The sequence below is a fragment of the Ailuropoda melanoleuca genome, chromosome 16 (genome assembly GCF_002007445.2).
Source record: "Ailuropoda melanoleuca isolate Jingjing chromosome 16, ASM200744v2, whole genome shotgun sequence".
NCBI lineage: Eukaryota > Metazoa > Chordata > Mammalia > Carnivora > Ursidae > Ailuropoda > Ailuropoda melanoleuca.
Window position 1 is genome coordinate 27666280 of NC_048233.1, and position 23046 is coordinate 27689325.

The 23046-nt window shown below is 38.3% G+C and overlaps 1 protein-coding gene across 2 annotated transcripts in view; it reads right to left on the reverse strand.

Annotated features, from left to right (window-relative positions):
* Positions 1 to 217: 217 nt before the first annotated feature.
* SINHCAF (SIN3-HDAC complex associated factor) overlaps positions 218 to 23046 on the reverse strand; it is a 29421-nt gene continuing 6592 nt past the window's right edge. For both annotated transcript variants that reach the window (XM_002916595.4, XM_019796840.2), the window contains exons 2-6: positions 15204 to 15351; positions 13644 to 13743; positions 11520 to 11646; positions 4331 to 4481; positions 218 to 698 (exon numbers count right to left, since the gene is read on the reverse strand). In XM_002916595.4, coding sequence (XP_002916641.2) covers positions 539 to 698; positions 4331 to 4481; positions 11520 to 11646; positions 13644 to 13743; positions 15204 to 15331 — 666 coding nt within the window. In that variant the 5' untranslated portion in view covers positions 15332 to 15351 and the 3' untranslated portion in view covers positions 218 to 538. The remainder of the gene's footprint in view (positions 699 to 4330; positions 4482 to 11519; positions 11647 to 13643; positions 13744 to 15203; positions 15352 to 23046) is intronic.

Consider the following 23046-nt stretch of genomic DNA (forward strand, 5'->3'; position numbering starts at 1 on the left):
TTAAAGAGCACTTTACAGCAGCATTCAGCTTTCCTATGAAATACTCAGCATCTTAAATATTATGTACACTTCTTTCTTTCTTTCAGTAAGCTAGACACTGGCTTCAGAGTTTGTGGAACTGGAGGAGAAATAACAGCCCATTCAANTGCTTCTCAATATAGAAAGGCTAAAACTACATACGTTTATCATACAACAAATCCCATCTCTGTCCCCTGAAATTCCCCTAGTTTCATTCATTAGAAGGGGATTAAAAAAAAAAAAAAAAGACTTAAAGAGCACTTTACAGCAGCATTCAGCTTTCCTATGAAATACTCAGCATCTTAAATATTATGTACACTTCTTTCTTTCTTTCAGTAAGCTAGACACTGGCTTCAGAGTTTGTGGAACTGGAGGAGAAATAACAGCCCATTCAAAACTATTCTAGAAATTGTCTTTTGGCGGAATAGCGGGTATCCGAGTTAAAAATAGGAGGGTTTTGTTGCTTTGTTTTCTTTGCAAAATTTAAATCATTTTTGTTCCCCTTCTACCTAAACCTCAGTCACCACTCCTGAGTGGAGATGGGCAGAGGCTCTGGCCCCGGCTCCTCCGGCTTCTCAGCAGCTGTTTTTTTATTGCTGCAGCAGGGCTTGAAGAGATGCGTGTCAATGAGGACCTCCCCAAAACGGCCTTTATAGATAATCCCACAACAGATTTTCTGTCTAAAAGAAAAAAATGGGAGAGAAATCGATTAATAAGGTAGAAAACTAGTAATAAAAGAAAGCAAAGGGGGAAAAAAATCTACATCCTTATAACTAAGTACAACACGAGCAAACAGTCCAAATAAAAGGCTCCTAGAGAGACCCCCAATTAGCTAAGTTATGGGAATTACCCAGGGCCCTTAAATCTCACACTGGATTCTTATCAAATATTACGGGGGGCAGGGGTCATTCTGAGAGAGAGCAGTTTCAGAAGCTGCTCCTAACATTGTAAACTGTTTCCCCTAAAAATCACCGACTCTTGGAAACAAACAAACAAACAAACAGCCATCATAAACTGGCTGATACAACCGGTAAATATATATATAATCAAATATACATAAAGGCATAAAAAATGACAGTACAATAAAACATCCATGGATCATATACTCTATGGGAAAAAAAAAAATCATTTCCTATGAAGTACTCCTGTATGCCCCTCTCCAATCCCACCCTACACCACCTCATTCTCTCCTCTTTAATTCTAAGCCTATCACTGTCTTTTTTCTTTACACTTCATAGTTTTACCACATATGCATCTCTACATGTATTGCTCGGTTATCTCCTATTTAAAAGAAACCCATAATATATGGAATCATACTCTATGCTGCAATTTTTTTGCTCAACATTGAGGTTCATACCTATTGTTAGAGCTTTTATTTCATTTTATGTATAGTATTCTACCATATAAATATACCACAGTTTATTTATCCTTTCTCCTTTTTTTTTTTTTTTTTAGATTTTATTTATTTATTTGACAGAGACAGAGAGACAGAGAGAACACAAGTAGCGGGAGCTGGAGAGGGAGAAGCAGGCTCCCCGCTGAGCAGGGAGCCCAACGCAGGGCTTGATCCAAGACACAGGGATCATGACCTGAGTCGAAAGCAGACACTTAACAGCTGAGCCACCTGGGTGCCCCTCCACTCTCCTTTTATTGGTACAACTTCTGCCACTACATACATGCTATACATACCAATGTATGCCCAAACGTTTTCTAGGCTATGTTGCTGGGATACAGAAATGGAAACAGGTTCATGTTTACTCAAAAATGCCAATTATTAATCAATGTGGTTCCTGTGTATTCCTATTTACTAAGGGTTTTATTTTAAACTTTGAAGAAACATTCAAATTTATCAAACATCTTCAAAGTATTGCTAAAATGGTAGGCATTTTCCCCCCTCCTTTACAAACTGTCATGTGGCAAATTTCTATGAGTTGATTTTTAATGTTTAAACCAATCTTCTATCCCTAAAATAAATCTAATCTGGTCATGATACATTCTTTCAGTACTGAAGTTATGTTAGCCTCATAGAATGCTTGGAGCCAATGTTCTCTTTTACTCATAATCTGAAAAAGCCAATGCAAGATCAGAATCATTTGTTTCTATAATGTTTGGCAGAACTTGCCTAAATGGGCCTGGGGTTTCTGGAGGGAAGACTTTGACCAATGAATCAACTTATTATAAGACTATACAGGTTTTCTATTTTTTTCCTGAGACAATTTAGGTAAACTTTTTCTACTCACGTAACCACTTCACCTATATGTTCAATTTACTGGCATACAGTTGCTTTTAATGTCCTACTGCCTTTTAAATTTGTTTTATTTATAACTAAATCTCCCTTTTGTTATCCAAGATGCTTATGTGTATTATCTCTTTTTTATCTGCTTCATCTCTAGTAGTTTTTTTGGTCAGGTCTTTTTCAAGATCCAACGCTTTACTGATCCTGTTCATTACATACTGGTTTTCTACTCCATTTGTTTCTACTCATATCTTTAAGACCTCCTTGCTTTTATTTTTCTTTGTATTGGGCTTCATTAATCTTTAAATTGGATACATATCACTTCATTTATTTTTAGTCTTTCTTTTCTAAGCATTAAAGGTATTAACTTGGGGTGCCTGAGTGGCTCAGTTGGTTAAGCGTCTGTCTTCGGCTCAGGTCACCATCCCAGGGTCCTCGGATCGAGCCCTGCATCAGGGTCCCGGAATCGAAACCCACGTCGGGCTCTCTGCTCAGTGAGAGGCCTCCTTCTCCCTCTCCCCCTCCCCCTGCTTGTGCATCCCCCTGCTTGTGCACATGCTCCGTGCTCTCTCCTGAGCACATTCCCTCTGTCAAATAAAAAAAATCTTAGGTTAAAATAAATAAATAAATGCATTAACTTTTCCTCCAACTCTTTTAAACTTCATACCGTATGTTCTGATTCATGGTATTTTTCAGTTATTCTTTAGTTATAAAGATTTTCTCATATTATACTTTCTTCTCTGGACTATGGTTTCTTAATTTACAAATATAGAGGTTTTCTATTTCCATCCTGTTTTGCTAGGTACATTTAGGTAGGTTTTAGATTTTCTGCCCCCCCCTTCTCGACTCTGGAGGTTTTCACTCTTTTTTTATTCTTTTCGTGGTGACATAGTTAATCTAGTTATTCACTAATTCACTCTCAACAATGCTAAGGATGTTAGGATACCTTAACTCCTATCACTTTTATTGCCTGGACTTATATATTACTGTTGTCTTGTAATTCTTTTTTTTTTTTTTTTTTTTACTCCCACACTATTGTTATTTCAAGCAGTCAGTGTTTGTTCAAATTTACCTAAATGTTTGCTACGTTCTTTATCTATCCTCAGAATTTTAATCTAGGATCTCTTTTTCTGTCTGTAGAACTTTTCTTATTTAGAGTCAGGTGAGCAGTAAATTCTCAAAATATTTTTCCCAGTCAAAAAGTCCTATGCCCTTGTTCATAAAAGATAACTTTTTAAAAAGTTTATTTAAGTAATCTTACACCCAACATGGGGCTCAAACTGACAACCTCAAGATCAAGAATAAAATGCTCTTCCAACTGAGCCAGCCAGGTATCCCACAAAAGGATACTTTTGCTACATATACATAATTCTATGTTGAGAGTTACCATCTCTTGGTCCGTTGAAAATACTATTGTTTTTTGGCTTCCTTTGTTCATGCTGAGAACTCAGCTTTGTATGTTTGTTGTTCCTTTGAAAATAATGTCTTTATTTTCTCATTGCTTAAAGATCTATTTGTCTTTCATTTTCCAGTTTCACTCTAACAAGTCATCTGTGGGTGAATTTTCTCTACCATAAGATAAATGCTTATTATCTCACTTTTAATTTGTTAGTCTCCCCGAATCTGTGAAAAAGAAAATCCTTAATCACTTTCTCTTTGAATATTCTCTTTCCTGGTCTATTCTCCCTTTTTTGACCTTGGGGGTCCTACATTCACTTAGCATTTTGGCCTCTGATTATTCCTTATTAATTTACTCACTTATCAATGCTATTTTTAAAGACTTAAAAATATATATTTCTAGCTTTTACTTTTTCCAGTGAGAGAACTGGTCAGAATACCTAGTCTACTCCATTATAGGAAATTTAGGTTCTCTAACATGACTTTTATTTTACATCAATTTTAATAGGAAAAGCACATAAAATCCCAACTCTCAGCTCAATTCTTGCTTAATCCACCTCCAACCATGTGTGCTAACAGCTGTTTGCCAAATGCCATTTAATTGCTAAGGAAGTGGGAAACCATTGCCTGTAATTAAGAAGGTTTGCTGGTTAGAAAGATATTTTCTGTTGCTTTTACCTTTTCCAGTATGTGAGATCTAAAAAGGAAAAAACTGGCGTTCTGTTAGAGCCAGAGGCCATCTCTGTATCTGAGCCATCATCTGACTGGTTACTATAACAAGGAGATTGAGCTGGGGAGGCACTTGAGGTGGTACTGTGAGCATCAGAATCTGCAATAAAGAGGGAAAAAAATGTATAATTTCATTATATGCAGCTAAGGCTCAGCATAAAAAACTGTGAATGAATTAGTAAAAAGAAAAAAAGAATTTATTTTCTATTTATTACTGTTATTTGAAGACATTTGTACTAAAGTGTTTCTAAAAGAAAATGAGGACATAAGCTTCCAGGAAGATAAGAACAGGCATACCTTTCCCCATTCTTCCTACTAATAAATAAGTACAACTAAAAACCCTGGATTTTGCATATAAAACAAACCTAAAGACTCTAAAAGTCGGCAACAGAGAGTTCGACCCAAGAAAAGACACGGTGGTGAGTTCCCTAGTTTTTATGGGTTTTCTTCTTGCCTCATAAATCTCAATCTTGGAGCTAGAGAAGCCAGCAACCCAGAAATACGAACGGGTATAGACACTCCCCCCCAAAAGGTGTCAATGAAACCCTGCTCTCTAAACAAAAGGCCAGGAGGAAAGTGGCAGCCTAACAAGACAGGAAACTTTTATTAGACAATAATCACTCTACTCAAGCACCACAGAAAAAAGAGGTCCCCACCCCCACCCACTCGAACACAGGCCAAGTGGGGAACCTAAGATTTCCATCCTCCTAAGGTTGGTATGAAACCCCCAACACCTCCACCAGGGTGTCAAGAGGAAGCCTGTTGAAGAGTCAGGACTTTCACCATGGCCCACCAGGAATGAGTACTCCCACCATGTGGGAGCTTTAACTCCCACCCCCATCCCATAGCAATGAGGAGCTCCTCTCCCACCTCAGGTGTCAATGGAGGTGGAGGGGGAACCTGACTTTTAACTGGGCAGTTAACTTTTTTTTTTTAAAGATTTTATTTATTTATTTGACAGAGAGACAGCCAGCGAGAGAGGGAACACAGCAGGGGAGGGGGAGAGGAAGAAGCAGGCTCCCAGCGGAGGAGCCCGATGTGGGACTCGATCCCGGAACACTGGGATCACGCCCTGAGCCGAAGGCAGATGCTTAAAGACTGCGCTACCCAGGCGCCCCTGGGCAGTAACTTTTAATACCTCTGCTACAGGGGTGTCCAAAAAAGCCAGTAAAATCAAAGGTTTAAATAAGATCCATAACATAATTTTTAAATGTCCAGGTTTCAATTCATTTTTTATTTAAATTCAACTGAATTAACACATACTGCATTATTAGTTTCAGAGGTAGAATTCAGTGATTTATCAGTTGCATGCAACACCTAGTACTCATTACTTCAAGTGTCCTCCTTAATGCCCAATCACCCAGTTACCCCATCCCCCCCACCTCCCCTCCTGCAACCCTCAGTTTGTTTCCTATAGTTAAGAGACTCTTCATGGTTTGCCTCCCTCTCTATTTTCATCTGATTTTATTTTCCTTCCCTTCCCCTATGTTCTCTGTTTTGTTTCTTAAATTCCAAACACTAAGTTTAAAAGATGTATGCACCCCTATGTTTACTGAAGGTTTCAATTTAAAAAAATGCCTCAGGAGCACCTGGGTGGCTCCACCGGTGAAGCATCCGACTCTTGATTTCTGCTCAGGTCTTGATCTCAGGGCTGTGGGTTTGGGTCCCACTTTGGGCTCCACACTGGGCATGGAGACTACTTAAAAGGGGGGGGGCACCTGGGTGGCGCAGTCGTTAAGCGTCTGCCTTCAGCTCAGGGCGTGATCCCGGCGTTCTGGGATCAAGCCCCACATCAGGCTCCTCCGCTGGGAGCCTGCTTCTTCCTCTCCCACTCCCCCTGCTTGTGTTCCCTCTCTCACTCGCTGTCTCTGTCAAATAAATAAATAAAATTTAAAAAAAAAAAAAAAAAAGGAGGAGCATCTGGGTGGCTCAGTTGGCTGCATGTCTGACTCTTGATTTCAGCTCAAGTCATGGTTTCAGGGTCCTGGGATCAAGCCCCATGTCAGCCTCTGTGCTCAGCAGGCAGTCTGTTTGAGGATTTTTCTCTCACTCTGCCCTTCCCCCTGCTTGTGTACTCTCTAATAAATCAATCTTAAAAAAAAAAAAAAATCCCTCATAGGGGGACCTATGGTAGAGCTCAGTTGGTAGAGCATTCGACTCTTGATCTTGGGGTCATGAGTTCAAGTTCCACAACCCAGGGAACAGTTAATTTAAAATAAATATTAAATAAAAGGGGATTAAAAAATCCCCCATATCCAGAACCAAGAAGATCTCAAACTGCAAGAAAAGTTAAGCAGATATTAGCAGCAAGATGACAGATGTTACAATTAACTGACCAAGATTTTAACATAACTATGACCAAAATGCTTCAGTGAGCCATCATGAACATGACTGAAACAAATGAAAAGAGTCTTCATGAGTAGATCTCACTTTAAAAAATAAAGAACCAAGTGGAACTAAAATTTGAACTGGAAAAAAAAAAACCCAATAAATGAAATAAAAAGCTCAGTGGATGTGCTTAACAGCAGAATGGAGGCGACAGAGGAAACAATCAATGAACTGGAAGAAAGAACAACAGAAATTATCCAACCTGAACAACACAGAGAAAACAACTGAATAGAGACTTAGAGACCTCTGGGACTATAACAAAAAATCTGCATTTGTGTCACTGCAGTTCTGGAAAGAGAGAGAGGGCGGAGGTGAAAATGTACTTAAAGAAATATAATGGCTGAGAACTTGCCAAATTTGGCAAGAGACATAAACTGATATATTCAAGAAGCTGAGCAAACCCCAAACAGGATGTACTCAAAGAAATCAATACCAAGACATACCATTAATTAAATTTCTTAAAACTAAAGACAAGAAAAAATCTTAAAAACAACCAAAGAAAAACAATACCTTACCTATAAAGGAAAAACAACAGATCTTGATTTCAAAAGGTATAAAAGCAATTCATCAGATACAAGCTAAACATGACTTAGTATTTTTACCCCTACAAGACAAGTCAAATTTACAAGCCAGAAAGTTTACCTACAAAATCCTCAAGAACAGCACACTTTAAGAAATGAGTCTACTGGAATGTTTAAAAGGCTTCCCAAACAATCAGCAGCAACAGCAGCAATCAGCTCTATGCTGGTGAAGAAAACTCACTATCCTAGGAAGTACTTAATATCTAAGAAACATTTGAAGCTGCAGTTTATTAGACCCTTTTCTACCTATAAAAATGGCAATTTCACATGGTTAAATCTAACACTTGGGATACAAGAATACAACTAACTATATAAAAATGCAGTAAGGAAGAAAATTCTCTTATAGAATGCAGGCCTGGAAATTCTTCAAAGAACTACAATTTTTTTTTTTTTTTTTTTTTTTTTTTTAAAAATTTTTTTTTTTTTTTTTTTTTTTTTTTTAAAAGATTTCATTCATTCATTTCACAGAGATAGAGACAGCCAGCGAGAGAGGGAACACAAGCAGGGGGAGTGGGAGAGGAAGAAGCAGGCTCACAGCAGAGGAGCCTGATGTGGGGCTCGATCCCATAACGCCGGGACCACGCCCTGAGCCGAAGGCAGACGCCCAACCGCTGTGCCACCCAGGCGCCCCAAAGAACTACAATTTTTAAAATCTTAAAACCTGTGGGATTTGAAAAGGCACAAAAGAGTAATTAGCTAGCATGGTAGGTAGGGATGATGAGCAAAGTAGTGGAAGCAGAACACACTAAGCACAAGAAGGGAACGGACTCAGCCCAAATATTCTTTGCCTAAAACAGGATCTCCAAAAGACGCACTAGGGATTTTCAACTTTATTGCATAGCAACCAGAATTCATTGTAGATTTTAAGAAGGATGACAAAAAGAATAACATTTACATAGGAATTTGTTTTGTTTTACAAAACACTTTTTAACTTGATTATCCCCATTTCTCAGATTAGAAAAATATGGTTCAATGTTAAGTGCCACGAGGGTCACATATTTGTTAAGTTTCAAGAACAGTAACTCAAATCCAGATCTTCAAGCTCTAGGTCTTATGCCTTTCCAGTACACCACACAAAAGAAAGAATATCTCAGAAAGAGAAATAAAGGTCAGGTACAGGCAGGATGCATGGAAGCAAATATATAACCAGAGGTGGGAACACTATTTAGTGGATGATGTATAAAAACTCAAAACTGTTGTGTTACACACAGGTGCTAGCAATTCACAATGCACATGGGAAAACCCTGTTTTGGTCTAAGCCTACAAGGCCCACACACCTTTTTCAAAGGGACTTATTTTCAGTCTCCAATCCCTCCCTCCACAACACAGCTTTGTAATAAAAATCTAAAATTACACTGGACATATTCCCTTAGGTAAGGCAAAACTGAGTCAGGTATCACTTTCCCCATAATTAAAGGGCGGAGCTAAGAATATACATATGAATAATCAATTCCTCTAACCTTCAAGTGGTAGAAGAAAATTACTATTTCCCAAATGTTCATTAAAACTTAGTAAGAATGGGGGGCGCCTGGGTGGCACAGCGGTTGCGCGTCTGCCTTTGGCTCAGGGCGTGATCCCGGCGTTATGGGATCGAGCCCCACATCAGGCTCTTCTGCTATGAGCCTGCTTCTTCCTCTCCCACTCCCCCTGCTTGTGTTCCCTCTCTCGCTGGCTGTCTCTATCTCTGTCGAATAAATAAATAAAAATATTAAAAAAAAAAAAAAAAAAACTTAGTAAGAATGGAGGACAGTTAGTCTTTTTCTTTTCCCTGGGTGATAGCTGATTAAGAAGGGAACATGTATAAACAATTCAGTTACAAAAGGGTCCTTAAAAGACATTTTTCCAAAAAAAAGAAAAAAAGGGCAAAAAATAAGTGTTGGCAAGGATGTGAAGAAAAAGGAACCCTTGTGCACTATTGGTGGGAATGCAAACTGGTACAACCACTGTAGAAAACAGTCTGGAGGTTCCCTCAAAAAATTAAAAATAGAAATATGTGATCCAGTGATTCCACTACTGCATATTTACCCAAAGAAAATGAAAACACTAAGTTGAAAAGATGTATGCACCCCTATGTTTACTGAAGCATTATTTACAACAGCCAAGCTATGGAAGCAACCCAAGGGTCCATCTATATAGATAAACAAAGATGGGTTTATGTGTATGTGTGTGTGCAGGAACATTACACAACCATAAAGAATGAGATTTTTAAAAGAAGGTTTACAATGACATGGATAGAGCTAGAGAATATTATGCTAAGTGAAATAAGTCAGTCAGAGAAAGACGAATATCACATGATTTCACTCATACGTACAACTTAAGAAATAAAAGAGATGAACATGGGTGGGGGAGGCAAACCAGAACAGACTCTTAACTAAAGGGAACAAACTAGGGGTTACTAGAAGGCAGGTGGGGCGAGAATGGGCTAAGTGGGGGATGGGTATTAGGGAGAGGGCACGTATTGTGACAAGCACTGGGTATATGTAAGTGATGAATGACTAAATTCTACTCCTGAAACTAATATTATACTGTATGTTAAATGGAATTTAAATAAAAACTTGGGGGAAAAAACATTTTTCTAAATAAAAAAGAACATGTATAATTAAAATACACACATATATGCTATTACCTAAATATTTTACTATAAAGTATTAAGATATTTTAGCTAAAGATTAAATATATCATCAGAGTAACTATGAACTAGTAACACCTACTTAAAAGAGCAGAAAGTTAGCAGAAGTTCTGCAAAGACTTCAGAGTCATGGGTATTGATTATACTACCCCAGAGAGCAGGGTGGTATTATAGAAAGAGCACAGGCCTTTGAAGTCAAGACAAACCAGAGGCTGAATTCATCTCTAGCATCTTTACTAAGTGACCTGGATCACGGTAAAATCACCACTCTATTTCCTATCCTAGTCTCTAAACAAATTATCAAGACAGCTATGTATGTAAAGCGCTTGGTACATATACCAAAATGCCCAAGAAATCATTGTTTTCCTTTTCTCACTCTACCCTATCAGTATACTTAACTATCTTTTACCATTATTCTAAAACAAGCATTGACTGATAATATTTTGTCCTTCAAACCGTTATTATAATTGTTCTACAGGGTCCAACAGATTATTCTTTTAATGCTGAAAATTCTATTACTGGTCCACCACCCCCATCTACAATTTTGAAAAAGCTCTGAAAATAGGGGTGCCTGGGTGGCTCAGTCGTTAAGCATCTGCCTGTGACCCAGAGCCTGATCCCAGGGTCCTGGGATCGAGCCCCGCATCGGGCTCCCTGCTCCACTGGGGGCCTGCTTCTTCCTCTCCCACTCCCCCTGCTTGTGTTTCCTCTCGCTGGCTGGCTCTCTATCAAATAAATAAATAAATAAATCTTAAAAAAAAAAAAAAAAAGTTCTGAAAACAGAAAGTTCGGCCACAAAATCTGGCCTGACCTGAACTATAAAATTAGGGTAGCTAAGCCTGACTAGCCCATGCAAGTTTTATTTATTCCACCTATGTGAATATTCCTCTGAATTTCTGCTACAGAAATACTACTGTATTTAATTCAATAGTGCTGCCTTAGTAACCTTCCCGCTTGATGCAAATGCTAAATATAGCAACATTATGTATACTGCATTTCCTTTTCAAACCCTGAAATCTAAACTCCGAAATACCACTACAGGTGCCCTCTCCTTCAACAACTTCCTTTAAGAGTATATGAACCTGATATTAGTTTGTCATTCCTTTCCCATTCCATCACACACAACACACACTGCCCCAGAAACCTGAAAGTCCTGAGGCTAGCTTTATTGCAATATGTGAGTTATGATTTCTAAAGTCACTTTCCAGAAAACCTGGGCTTTGGTCTCATATTGTCCACAAAAAACAAGTGAACAAGCTTGAAAAACACATCTTCTAGAAAATGTTAGATGGTAATAAAGAAATCTTAGTGGTCAGAGGGATCTCCACACAATCTGAAGAAGCTGCTGGTCAAAGTACTTTGATGACATCAAAATTAGAGTTTCAAGAGTCCAGAGAAATATCTCTATAGAAGACAATACCTTCAAACACTTTTTAAAAGAAACTTAAGAAATCTATATATACCATATGCCACCCCCCCACCCCACACACAAAAACCAAACAACTATTCTTAAGTACCTGTATTTCAATATCAAACTTACTGTGACGCTTAAATTCCTTCTGTAGTTTACTGATCTGGTTGCTTTTTATCCTGTTTCCAGATAGAGTTTTCACTTTCTTTGGTTTCAATGTAGTCTTCAGACTGGGTCCTGCCCTTGCATCTACCACCTGGAAGAAAATACTGAATATTTAATACCATTTAAAAAATGACACCTCTTGTATTCCTTTGGTTCAGACGAATGCCTATTTGAAGCAGCCAAAATTGAGAACCAGTTTCCTACTCAGAGCGTTTGAGCATCCACATGTACTTTTAATCATCGCATGGTACTGCAGAATGAACAGTTCATGTCGTATTTTTTTTCCTTTGAAGCAGGCAATAGTAAGTGTAACTGAAACAGATTTATATAAGAATGACCCAATAGGTTCAAGAAAATCAAGCCTAACAACAACTAACATTTCTACGAGACAGTGTTTTACGGTTTATAAAAAGCTTTCACACGCTTTTGATTTTACCTTCACTACAAAGTAGTAAGGGGACTATTTCTGTTACTCCAATTTTGAGTGAAGGAAAACAAGAGAAGTTATCTTTTGCCTTATTTCACTAAGCTAGTAAACGGGCAAGAATGGGTAGAGAAGGGTACAAGACTCAAATCAAGGTTTTCACACCTATGCTTTATGCTCTTTTCACTACACGTTTTAGTCCGCTGGGGTCATTTACATGACAGCAATGGTATGTTCTAGCATGGTCACTGGTCCGGCCCTGCATGGTACCACTTCTCATGAATTCATTCATGTTTACTATTTGCACATTTCTACCCTTAAAAAGATTGCCAACACCTTCAAAATTACAATTTGGACTGTTTCTAGATAAGCTATTAGTTAAAGAACACTCACTTTTTAAAATAACTTTTTTGTAAGTCATAAGGCCCACAAAAACCTATCATAATAATGTAACACGGTCACCAAACGACAATGTAAGGCTAGTGTTAGGAAAAAAGATAAAGAATAAATGTCTGCTTGCTTAAAAACAAGTATTTTGGGGGCGCCTGGGTGGCACAGTGGTTAAGCGTCTGCCTTTGGCTCAGGGCGTGATCCCGATGTTATGGGATTGAGCCCCACATCGGGCTCCTCTGCTATGAGCCTGCTTCTTCCTCTCCCACTCCCCCTGCCGGCGTTCCCTCTCTCTCTGGCTGTCTCTATCTCTGTCAAATAAATAAATAAAATCTTTAAAAAAAACAAAAACAAAAACAAGTATTTTGTATAAATGCCATAAATGTTCTAAAAGCTACATAGAGAAGAATTAAATAAGACTTAACAGTGTTGGGGCGCCTGAGTGGCACAGCGGTTAAGCGTCTGCCTTCGGCTCAGGGCGTGATCCCGGCGTTATGGGATCGAGCCCCACATCAGGCTCCTCCGCTATGAGCCTGCTTCTTCCTCTCCCACTCCCCCTGCTTGTGTTCCCTCTCTTGCTGGCTGTCTCTATCTGTCGAATAAATAAATAAAATCTTTAAAAAAAAAAAAAAGACTTAACAGTGTTGTTCTGGTCATTGAAAACCAGTGACAATGAGCAAACAGAACACACTTACATATCAGTATGACCTCAACAAGATTTAAATATAGAGCATAAGAATAGCTTCCACATAATTGATCACTGTGTGTTAGACTTTATGTATATAATCTCATTCAGTTCTCACAAGAGCTGAGATAGCTATTATCCTTGCACTTCATAAGTAAACGTAACTTGCCTGAAGTTCACAACTAGTAAGTGGTAACGCCAGGAGTCAAATCCAGTTGATTCTAAACCCTATGTGTTCATAATGGTACCACCTTGAGTTAGGATAAATGTTATCCTAAGAGATGAAAAAAAGGATCCATGTCTAATTAACTGGAGGAATGTGTGTTAAACCTAAAAATAAGTGAATGTACACTGTGAAATCTCCAAAATGAGGATACTGGATACAGCCTTAGGGAAACGCTACACCAAGCTATTTTGCTTCTAAACATGCCAAAATGTTAAGTAATTATATCTGAGCAGTAACCGTGTTTTTCTTTATTTTTTCCACTTTTCCGTCTGAGGGACGTACTACTTCCTAAATCAGGGGGGGAACTAATGTTACTTTAAACGTAATAGAGGTATAACTGAGAAAGACAAAAGATGAACTAACATGATTCCAGTTTTTTTTTGATCCTGCTGGCAGTTTCTTCCATCTTTTCACAAGCAGGACACAGGCATTACAGATGTCTCCTGAACGAGTCTCATGCAACCTGATAAGAAAACAATCAAACCTTTATTAGTCTCATTTACATTAAAGAATTCATGCAGGGGCACCTGGCTGGCTCAGTTGGTAGAGCCTGTAACTCTTGATCTTGGGGTTATAAGTTCAAGCCCCATACTGAGTGTAGAGATTACTTAAAAATGAAATGTTAAGAGGAGGGAAAAAAAAAAAAAAAGAATTCATGCAATTACACTACTTTTAGAAAAAAATACACCCGTTTATAGTTTATAGATGCTATTTCTAATTGTTCTGGGCGATCCAGTTCCATTGTTTCTGTGGTACATTTTGGAAATATGTGTTGTCCAATTAATCTTTCTGAAGTGTGTAGGTACTTCCACAAGCAACAAAATGCCACCTTTTAAGTAAAATAATGTACCATGATATTCTAGTTTTCCAAGACACATAACTGAAGAGGCACTAAAATTTCTTCAAAAAGATTGCATCTGCATGGGGGAAAATCTATAGGACTAATCAGCAAGCTCTTTTTAAATTATATCTTTGAGGAACTTTCATTTAATACACTTCTCCTGTATTATAAATACACAGAGAAAAATACTAGTGAATTTTATCATGTATACCACTGGAAACATTAAGAGAAAAATGTTTTATTTAAAAAGGCAAGGTCAGGAGAAACTTTGACAATCTTCAAAATAACTACAAAATCCAGGATTAACAAATAATCAAGTATTTTCATTAAAAAAAAAGTGGTAAAAATAACTTCTAACACGGGAAATGGTTCAACATTAAGTATTTTATCCAAGTATTTGTCAGAAAGCAAATTCCATTTTATTAACCAGAGGTTTACTGTCAAAAGATAAATGAGGGGCACCTGGATGGCTGATCAGTTAAACATCCAACTCTGGATTTCAGTTCAGGTACTGATCTCAGGGTTGTGGGATGGAGCCCCACCTACTGCCTGCACTCAGCGGGGAGTCCACTTCAGAGATTTTCTCTCTCTCCCTCTGCCCCTCCCCCCAAATGTATAAAAGAAATCTTAAAAAAAAAAAAGATAAATGAACAAAATTATAAAATGACAGATTTCAAGGCAGGACATTAAGTCTTGTTATTATCCTCAGGAGGCTGAGTTAAAATACATTTCCATAATTTAGAAAAACAATGCAAAGAATAGAAAACTACCGGAGAACAACTACTATTAGGAGAGAAAAAGAGTAAAAGTCTCTATATATCTTGAAATTAAAAACAAAAGAGTTTGTTTGGTATAACTAAGGGGCTTCCGACTGGGTAGTTCCTTATAATCTGGAATAGGGTTAAGTCGTCAGTATTGTTTGATTCGTTTTCAAAGCAAGAGTCTTAAAATAGCCTAGATGAGAATGCAAGTGATTTTAATTTATTAGCAAGTTACTCCCATTGTCTGCCTTGCTTGGAAATATTTCCGTAAGCTGTGATCTTTTTCACTCTAAGAATGGTAAAAACATCAGATGATCTTACCCGAAACAGCTCTGGAAGTCCTTTTCATAGCGTTTACTGTCAGTGAAGCGAGAACTGGAGGACTTCGCTCTGCAAATACAGCAGCCCTCTATACTTCGGTACATCTTTGGCTTGTGAAAACCAAACATCTTTTCTTCTGGTCAATAGTCTGTAAAGCCAAGGGAATTGACACAGCTTTGTTGAGGGCTGTAACAAGGAACCATTAAAAAGAGAGTTCTCTGCTCCACCCCACCCCCAGCAACTTGATATTACATGACCAAGCCAGGCAGGAGGGCTCTGGGGAAGACCTCCTGGATCCACCTCCATTTTTGGCACTAGCATGGCAAGTGTATAAAACACAAAGAGTAGCTCAGTTACTTAACAAGGCCTCTACCATACTTCCTACTGCCCTCCTGGCAACACTCATTCCAAAAATGAAGGGAGGGAAGCATTTTTTAAAAATCAACTTTTTAAGTAGAAAATGTAACAAACTCTCCCCACTATAAAATAATGGAATCATACACAATGAAGGACGCATCCTAAAATTTAAGGTAAGGCACCCCCCTTCTATTTTGCACCTTTGCATGGATATGATTCCCTGCTGGGGAAGTTCTGAGCATTTACAATGACCACTGTTTGATACTAGGAACACAAGTAGCTCAATATGCATCAACCCACAACACTTTGCCCTATGGGAAGTTAGAGGGGATTTCTTCTGTGATAAATGGGAAGTTCTCAGCAGCAAGCTGACTCTGAATTAAAACTACTGAAAGGAGGGCGTAAAATTCACAAAAATCCAGGGTCGGGATTTAAAAATAATAATTTCATAAATCTTTAAAATGAATTTAAAAACAAGCACGTATTTCCTGACCATTGGTCTGGTTCAGCTGTTACAGAAGTTTCTGGAGCTCTCTATGGAGCCCTGTTGCTGAGAGCAGTAATAAATAATAAAAGGCAGATATCCAAGAAATGTAGGGTGAGATAAACTGTGATTCTCATGATCAAAAAAAATCTAACATCAAGCAAGAAGAAGAAACGGCTCTGGAGCTACATGGGGCAAAAATGTAGCAGGCAGTAAATACCCACTTTAGAAGAAATTTAGAAAATCCAAACCAATGGCCAGTTTCACCAGAACATCTGGTGTTCTCTCTCACGGTGTCCCATAAGAGATGGACTAAAAAGCAATGAATATAGAAACTAAACCCCGGGGCGCCTGGGTGGCTCGGTTGGTTGAGCATCTGCCTTCGGCTCGGGTCATGATCCCGGGGTCCTGGGATCAAGCCCCACACTGGGCTCCACATCAGGCTCCCTGCTCAGCAGGGAGCCTGCTTCTCCCTCTCCCTCTGCTTCTGCTCTGCCCGCTTGAGCTTGCTCTCTCTTTCTGTCAAATAAATAAAATCTTTAAAAAAAAAAAAAGAAACTAAACCCCAATGGACAAGTGTTAAGAGTCCACCAACAAATCATCACAAAAGCATCACATACAACATCAATAAAAAAAATTATTAATACCAATTACATTGGTGCCCATAGTTTTAGGAGTCATAACCACAGAACACCATCCTCTTTTAAAGGTCTTTTAGAAATACACTGAAATACAGGAGTAAAACAAAAACTTCAGTATGTCTTTTGATCTGTCTGATCATCCATCTCAATTCTGGTTAGGATACCAGAGCAAGTATTTACAAAAACAATTCACAGAAATAATCAAATATCTATGCTGTGTGTATGTGTCTGAGATTGAGGGATTCTGAAATATGGACAAAGGATTTATGATTTATTTTTAAGAAAACGTTTTATTAGCAAACAATTAGCTAAACACTGAAGCTTTCCTTTTAAACCGGGGCTATTTATCAAGCATTCTTCTTTAATGTTTTTGTTGGTAAGGGTGGCAGGCAAAGAAGGGAGATGGGGCGGGGCAGAAGGCCACTGATGCACTTCAAGTCTAGTTACTTCAATTTAAGAATTGTTAACACAAGAAAACAAAATATTCTTAGTTGATTATTTCTGTTAAGTGGAGCACTTAGGAATTTGATTTTTTTGAGAGAAAAAATGAGGAAGATAATCTATATAGTAGGAAGAGGTATATATAATAAGGCCTGTGAAATGAGATATAGATTCCCCCCCCCTCCCAACAACCAATCCAAATGATAAACGAAAAGAAAATGTCCTGGGGGCATCTGGGTGGCTCAGTTGGTTAAGCATCTGCCTTTGGCTCGGGTCATGTGCATCCAGCCCGCATTGGGCTCCCTGCTCAGTGGGGGGCCTGCTTCTCCTTCTCCTGCTCCCCCTGCTTGTGCTCTCTTGCTCTCTGTCAAATAGATAAACAAAATCTTAAAAAAGAAAAGAAAGAAAAAAGAAAAGAAAATGTCATGAAGAAAATGACTGTTTTCCTGTTTCGAGGCAAAAATGTTACATAACTCTTTCTAGTCCTCACAACTAACCTGTGGGCTCTCCAAACTCCCCTAACGTTCTCCATTACCATCAAGAAGGTCAAAAGTCCACACTTCCTCTTACAGTCGCCAGCTTCATCAATAGCTCTAGGAAACTTCAGCCTCCCTTCTCAGCAAGGACAAAGGAAGTACAGCAAGAAAGGCCAGTTCATTCCATTAATACACAGACCAAATCCTATTACAACAGATAGATTCCTATCTCTCCACTCACAATCCCCTTCGCTCTCCACAAATAAACATGCTATCAAAACCATACAACACTCGGGTCATCTCCAAGATAGGAACTATCTTCACTAAGACTGGATTTGACCAAGAAACAGAGTTTGTGCCAGTTATTACACTGGCAAGCTTTTAAAGAATGCTAGGGTTACAGCTAAATACCAAGGCCTTCTGTTTTATAACCAGCTATTGTGAATGAAGTGCTCATCTTCAGTATGATTTTTTTTTTTGTTGGTGGGGATCTCCACAAAACTTACCCAACAATCCCTACAAGACATCCCATTCTTCAGATTGAGATTTTTTTTTTTTTTTTTGCTATCAGGGAAAATAAAATAGCCTAATATCTTCTGACTGACAATCTTTTATGTAGCTCTGAGACCTTATGTTTGTCCTGATAAAATTCTGCTTCAATGTCTGAGAGGGGTGCCCACGCTCTTCTAGGCAGTGCTAAATGCAGTAAGGTGCAAGGCACTCACCTGGCCCAACACACAAGTAGTGTATGAACCTTTTAACGGATTACTTAAACCTATACACCTTTTCTGAGCTTATTCCTGCACTTGAGAGGCACCTGGGAATCTGCAGCAAATACACAGGGGTATCATTCTGGGCTTTGTTTACAGCAACCCAGTTAAGCAGTGGTTGGTGTTTAACCATTTTGCACTTTGGGGAGCCCAGAAACTAATGAAAGTATTTTCAAGGAATCTACAGACCCGCTAATGTTTAAAAAAACAAAACAAAAACAACCCTAAAAAGACCTATCCACTGTCTGGAGAAAAAGGACAAAAATGGTTCGAAAACCAACTTACTTTTTATATTTGACAAGGTGGTAGGTAGGTGTGACACAACTAGATTTTAAACCTGGAATTTCTGTTATTTCAACAAATCTGGTGGTTCTTCAGAATACTTCTTTCCTAGTCCCACATTTGTGCAATATTAAGTGATTCCTCCAGAACAATTTATTTGTTCAAATGACACTGTAAGCTATTAAACTATTTGTGACTTTTGCATCTACTCTCACAGGAGTCCCATCATTCGGCACTGTTTTCACAGACGGAAGCTAATACCATCTGCTTCCTAATTGATGAATAATTACAGAAGAGACTGGACACCATACAATCTTGCTCGAAAGTGTGTGCGGAAAGCAGGAGAAAATTAAGCTTCGAGAAAAAGCCAAAAATCAGGAAAGACTTAAAATGCTTATTAAAAACTGCCATTTGTCTTCTAAAATTAGAATAGTGGCGATGGTTGCAAAACTCTGTAAATAAACTAATTGTACACTTTAAAACAGTGAATTTTATGGTGTGAATTAATCTCAAAAAGCTTGTTTTTAAAAATGAAAACAGATTGGGTTAGGAATGCTCCTGTCTTTATATATCTTTGTAACCTCAGCATCTAGAATAATCCCTGTCACTTAGTAGGTACTCAATAAATGTGATTAAATTTTTTTCACAAGTTGTTGGTTTTTTAAAAAAGTTGTTTATGTAGCATTTCATGTCTTATAAGGCACTTTCATTATTTCTTTGGCTTCTGTCAGCCAAATACCCACAGATTTTTACTGTTCTGTCCAACTTAACTCAATCTCCCAGGGGCGCCTGGGTGGCACAGCGGTTAAACGTCTGCCTTCGGCTCAGGGCGTGATGCCGGCGATATGGGATCAAGCCCCACATCAGGTTCTTCTGCTGTGAGACTGCTTCTTCCTCTCCCACTCCCCCTGCTTGTGTTCCCTCTCTCGCTGGCTGTCTCTATCTCCGTCAAATAAATAAATTAAAATCTTTAAAAAAAAAAAACACTCAATCTCCCAAAGTTAAAAAGATTAAAGTTAATAGTTAAGTCAGCAAAAACCATAAGAGAAATAACTGTAATTATATGGGCAAAATATCATACATAGACAACAAAAAGTGAATTTTTAAAAATGCAACAATTCTAGGGGCGCCTGGGTGGCACAGCGGTTAAGCGCCTGCCTTCGGCTCAGGGCGTGATCCCGGCGTTGTGGGATCGAGCCCCACATCAGGCTCTTCTGCTATGAGCCTGCTTCTTCCTCTCCCACTCCCCCTGCTTGTGTTCCCTCTCTCGCTGGCTGTCTCTGTCTCTGTTGAATAAATAAATAAAAAATCTTTAAAAAAAAAATAAATAAAAAAATAAATAAAAAAAAAATAAAAATGCAACAATTCTAAACATTTAATTTCTTGAGTTTTTTTCCACTTTAAAGCTGCACACTTCATATAAATCTAATGATCAAATTAATTAAAGGATGGGGAATGCAACCTTAGCGTTAACACAAGGAGTGGGTGGCGTCAACGCTGCAAATCAAAGACACAAAAGGACCAATTCTATTATTTATTTACTTATCAAGTAATCTCTAGGCCCTACCTGGGCTCAAACTCAACCCTGAGATCAAGAGTCCAATGCTCTACTAACTGACTGAGCCAGCCAGAAGCCCCATCAAAAGGACCAATTCTAATCTAATCTAATGAGATTACAAAGCCAAAGGGCGGGGATGGTATCTATTTTACACTTAATTCAACATGAGGAAGGTAAGTATACTGAGTGCAATATAATATAAAGGGGAAAGAAAAGGAATCTTCACAGCAATAGCTAATAGTGAAGGGATGCTATTTAAGAAAAAGTTTTCTGATAAATAATTGTAGCCTTAAAGAGGGTCTTTTAACAATACTAAACTCATTTTAAACTTGACTCTAATCAGGAAGCCTTATGAAGATTAGTGAAATGCAAATTTTAAAGCTTTCAGTACCCTTTTTAATATGGAATTGGAGACAGTGAGGTGAAGAACTTAATTCTACACAGTATTCTTGTCTTTTATATCTTATAAGGGTATTAATTTAACATTTAGGAAAAGACATTTATCTTCTTATGATAAATGCAACATCTAATAGGCTCACCTTTTTTGGTACACTTTGAAGGACACCAATAGTTCCTCCTAAAGAAAACTTCCCCAATTCCACTTTCTAGATTCCTCTCAGGAAGTAAAGGGTTTTTTTATTTTCAAAAATACCTTTCAAAACTCAAAATGCCACTGGATGGACTAGAGAGAAGAAAACTGAAAGAGAAGTATGTATGCCAAGGGTGACAAATCAACTTTATAGTTCATGTCACAATCTGTCCACACCACTTTGGGAAATGAAATTCTATTAACACAATTACAAGTGCAACCTCCCCAAAAAAGTATTCCTAAAGTGTTTTTCATTTTCAATAGACTAAAAACCTACAGCTTCTAATCCTGACTTTCTAAAAACCAACTGACGCAGACCTTAAAAAAAAATACACAAGATACTGGAAGCATCCTAAATGTCCATCGATTCTTAGACTGGTTAAATTATGATGTCTTCATATTACAGAATACAGTTTCAGCCCCTAAAAAGAATGCAGAGATCCGTGACATGTACAGCGTGGGAACTACCCAAGATATCTTGTTCCGTAAAATAAGCAAGCTGAGTAATAGTTACACAGTACAATCCCATAGTGTTTTTAAAATGGAACCTTAAATAAACTGGCTTTTTAAAATAGGTTTTTAAAAACTCATAACTAGTGGTTGCCTCTGAGGGGAGCAAGAATGAAGGAAGCTTACTTTCACTTTCCTCTTTCTAGCACCACGCCCCAAAACCTGACTTATCATCGCACACCTTGACTTAACTAAAGAGGGATCTGAAAGAGCCCAGAGAGTTTAAACAAACTTCCTCAAAGACACAAGATGGAGAGATACACATTAGGAAATATGCTCCGCAGCAGAGACAGAGTACAGAACAGACATGGAGCAGAATGGGAAGGAAGCTGCAGAGAAGAGACAAGCAAAAGATTTGTAAAGTGGGAAGGAAGCAGTGGTGAACAAAGACAAAAGGAACCAAGCAACCAAAGACAACTTTGAAGTGAAGGAGATGGCATTTCTTTAGAGTTGAACTTTAAATGACAGGATGATTGGAAAGGAAGAGATATAAACACTGAAAAACACCCATGATCAAAAGTTATAAGCAACCTTTAGTTGCTGTAACTGTTAATGTCACCCTCGACACCATTTTTACTCAGTGGTATGCTATCTTTAATCACCTGTAAGTACAGGATCCAGTAAACACCAACAGTGTAACTGGAGCAACACTTCTCAGAGTCAAATAGTACTAAGTGTGTTTTGTGTTCGCATGCTGCTAGGCCACTTGGTTGCAATGTTCCCCCACAATGAGACCTGTTTCATCAGCGATTAAGGAAAGCCATGGAGTAATTGAACATGATTATTCCCTCATACCTCCTCGATACCAATCCACATCCTAACATCGGAAGTTCTGAATTTACTTTACTTATTCACTTTTAAGGGACAAATTTTAACTTGCCTGGAGGAAAACTGAGAAAGGGTTGTGGACCCCATTTGTTTGCCATTGGCTTCTTCACACATGCACCTAATCTCTGAGAAATTATATGGTAAAGTATTTATTATGGCTACCTATGGAATCCACACTTAGCGTTAAGAACCTAGAACTCATCCTAGAGGAAAGAGGTCAAACTCAGAAATAAAGTCTTCAACTGAAATAGCGTAAGTTAAAAATAAAAATAAAGGGGCGCCTGGGTGGCACAGCAGTTAAGCGTCTGCCTTCGGCTCAGGGCGTGATCCCGGCGTTATGGGATCGAGCCCCACATCAGGCTCCTCCGCTGTGAGCCTGCTTCTTCCTCTCCCACTCCCCCTGCTTGTGTTCCCTCTCTCGCTGGCTGTCTCTATCTCTGTCAAATAAATAAATAAATAAATAAAATCTTTAAAAAAAATAATAAAAATAAAATTTGAGGTCTCTGAGTTTTTAGATAGTGTAAAAAAAATATATTAGGTCCTCCCATTTTTAATAGTGTGAAAAAACAGTGGGTATCCCAATTCTAGATTAGGAGTGATTCCAGTGGATCTCCAGTGGGAAGATAGTATTTATTTGCTTCTAAAGGATGATTATCATTTAAGAAATGTAACTAATATTGAGTCTGGTGAAAAAGGCACTGTAATGAGTCAAGTTGGAGTCTATTTCTGCTTTTGTCTTTACAACTGAATAGGAAGTCACTTCTAATTTTATTTGCCCTTCTGCAATATTAGGGTGAAATCTCACTTCTACTTTCCAGGGATGCTGTGAAGCAAGAGTATGAAAATACCAGTGTCTGTATACCACTTATTTCCTTGATTTTATAAGGCTTGCACATTATAGAAATAA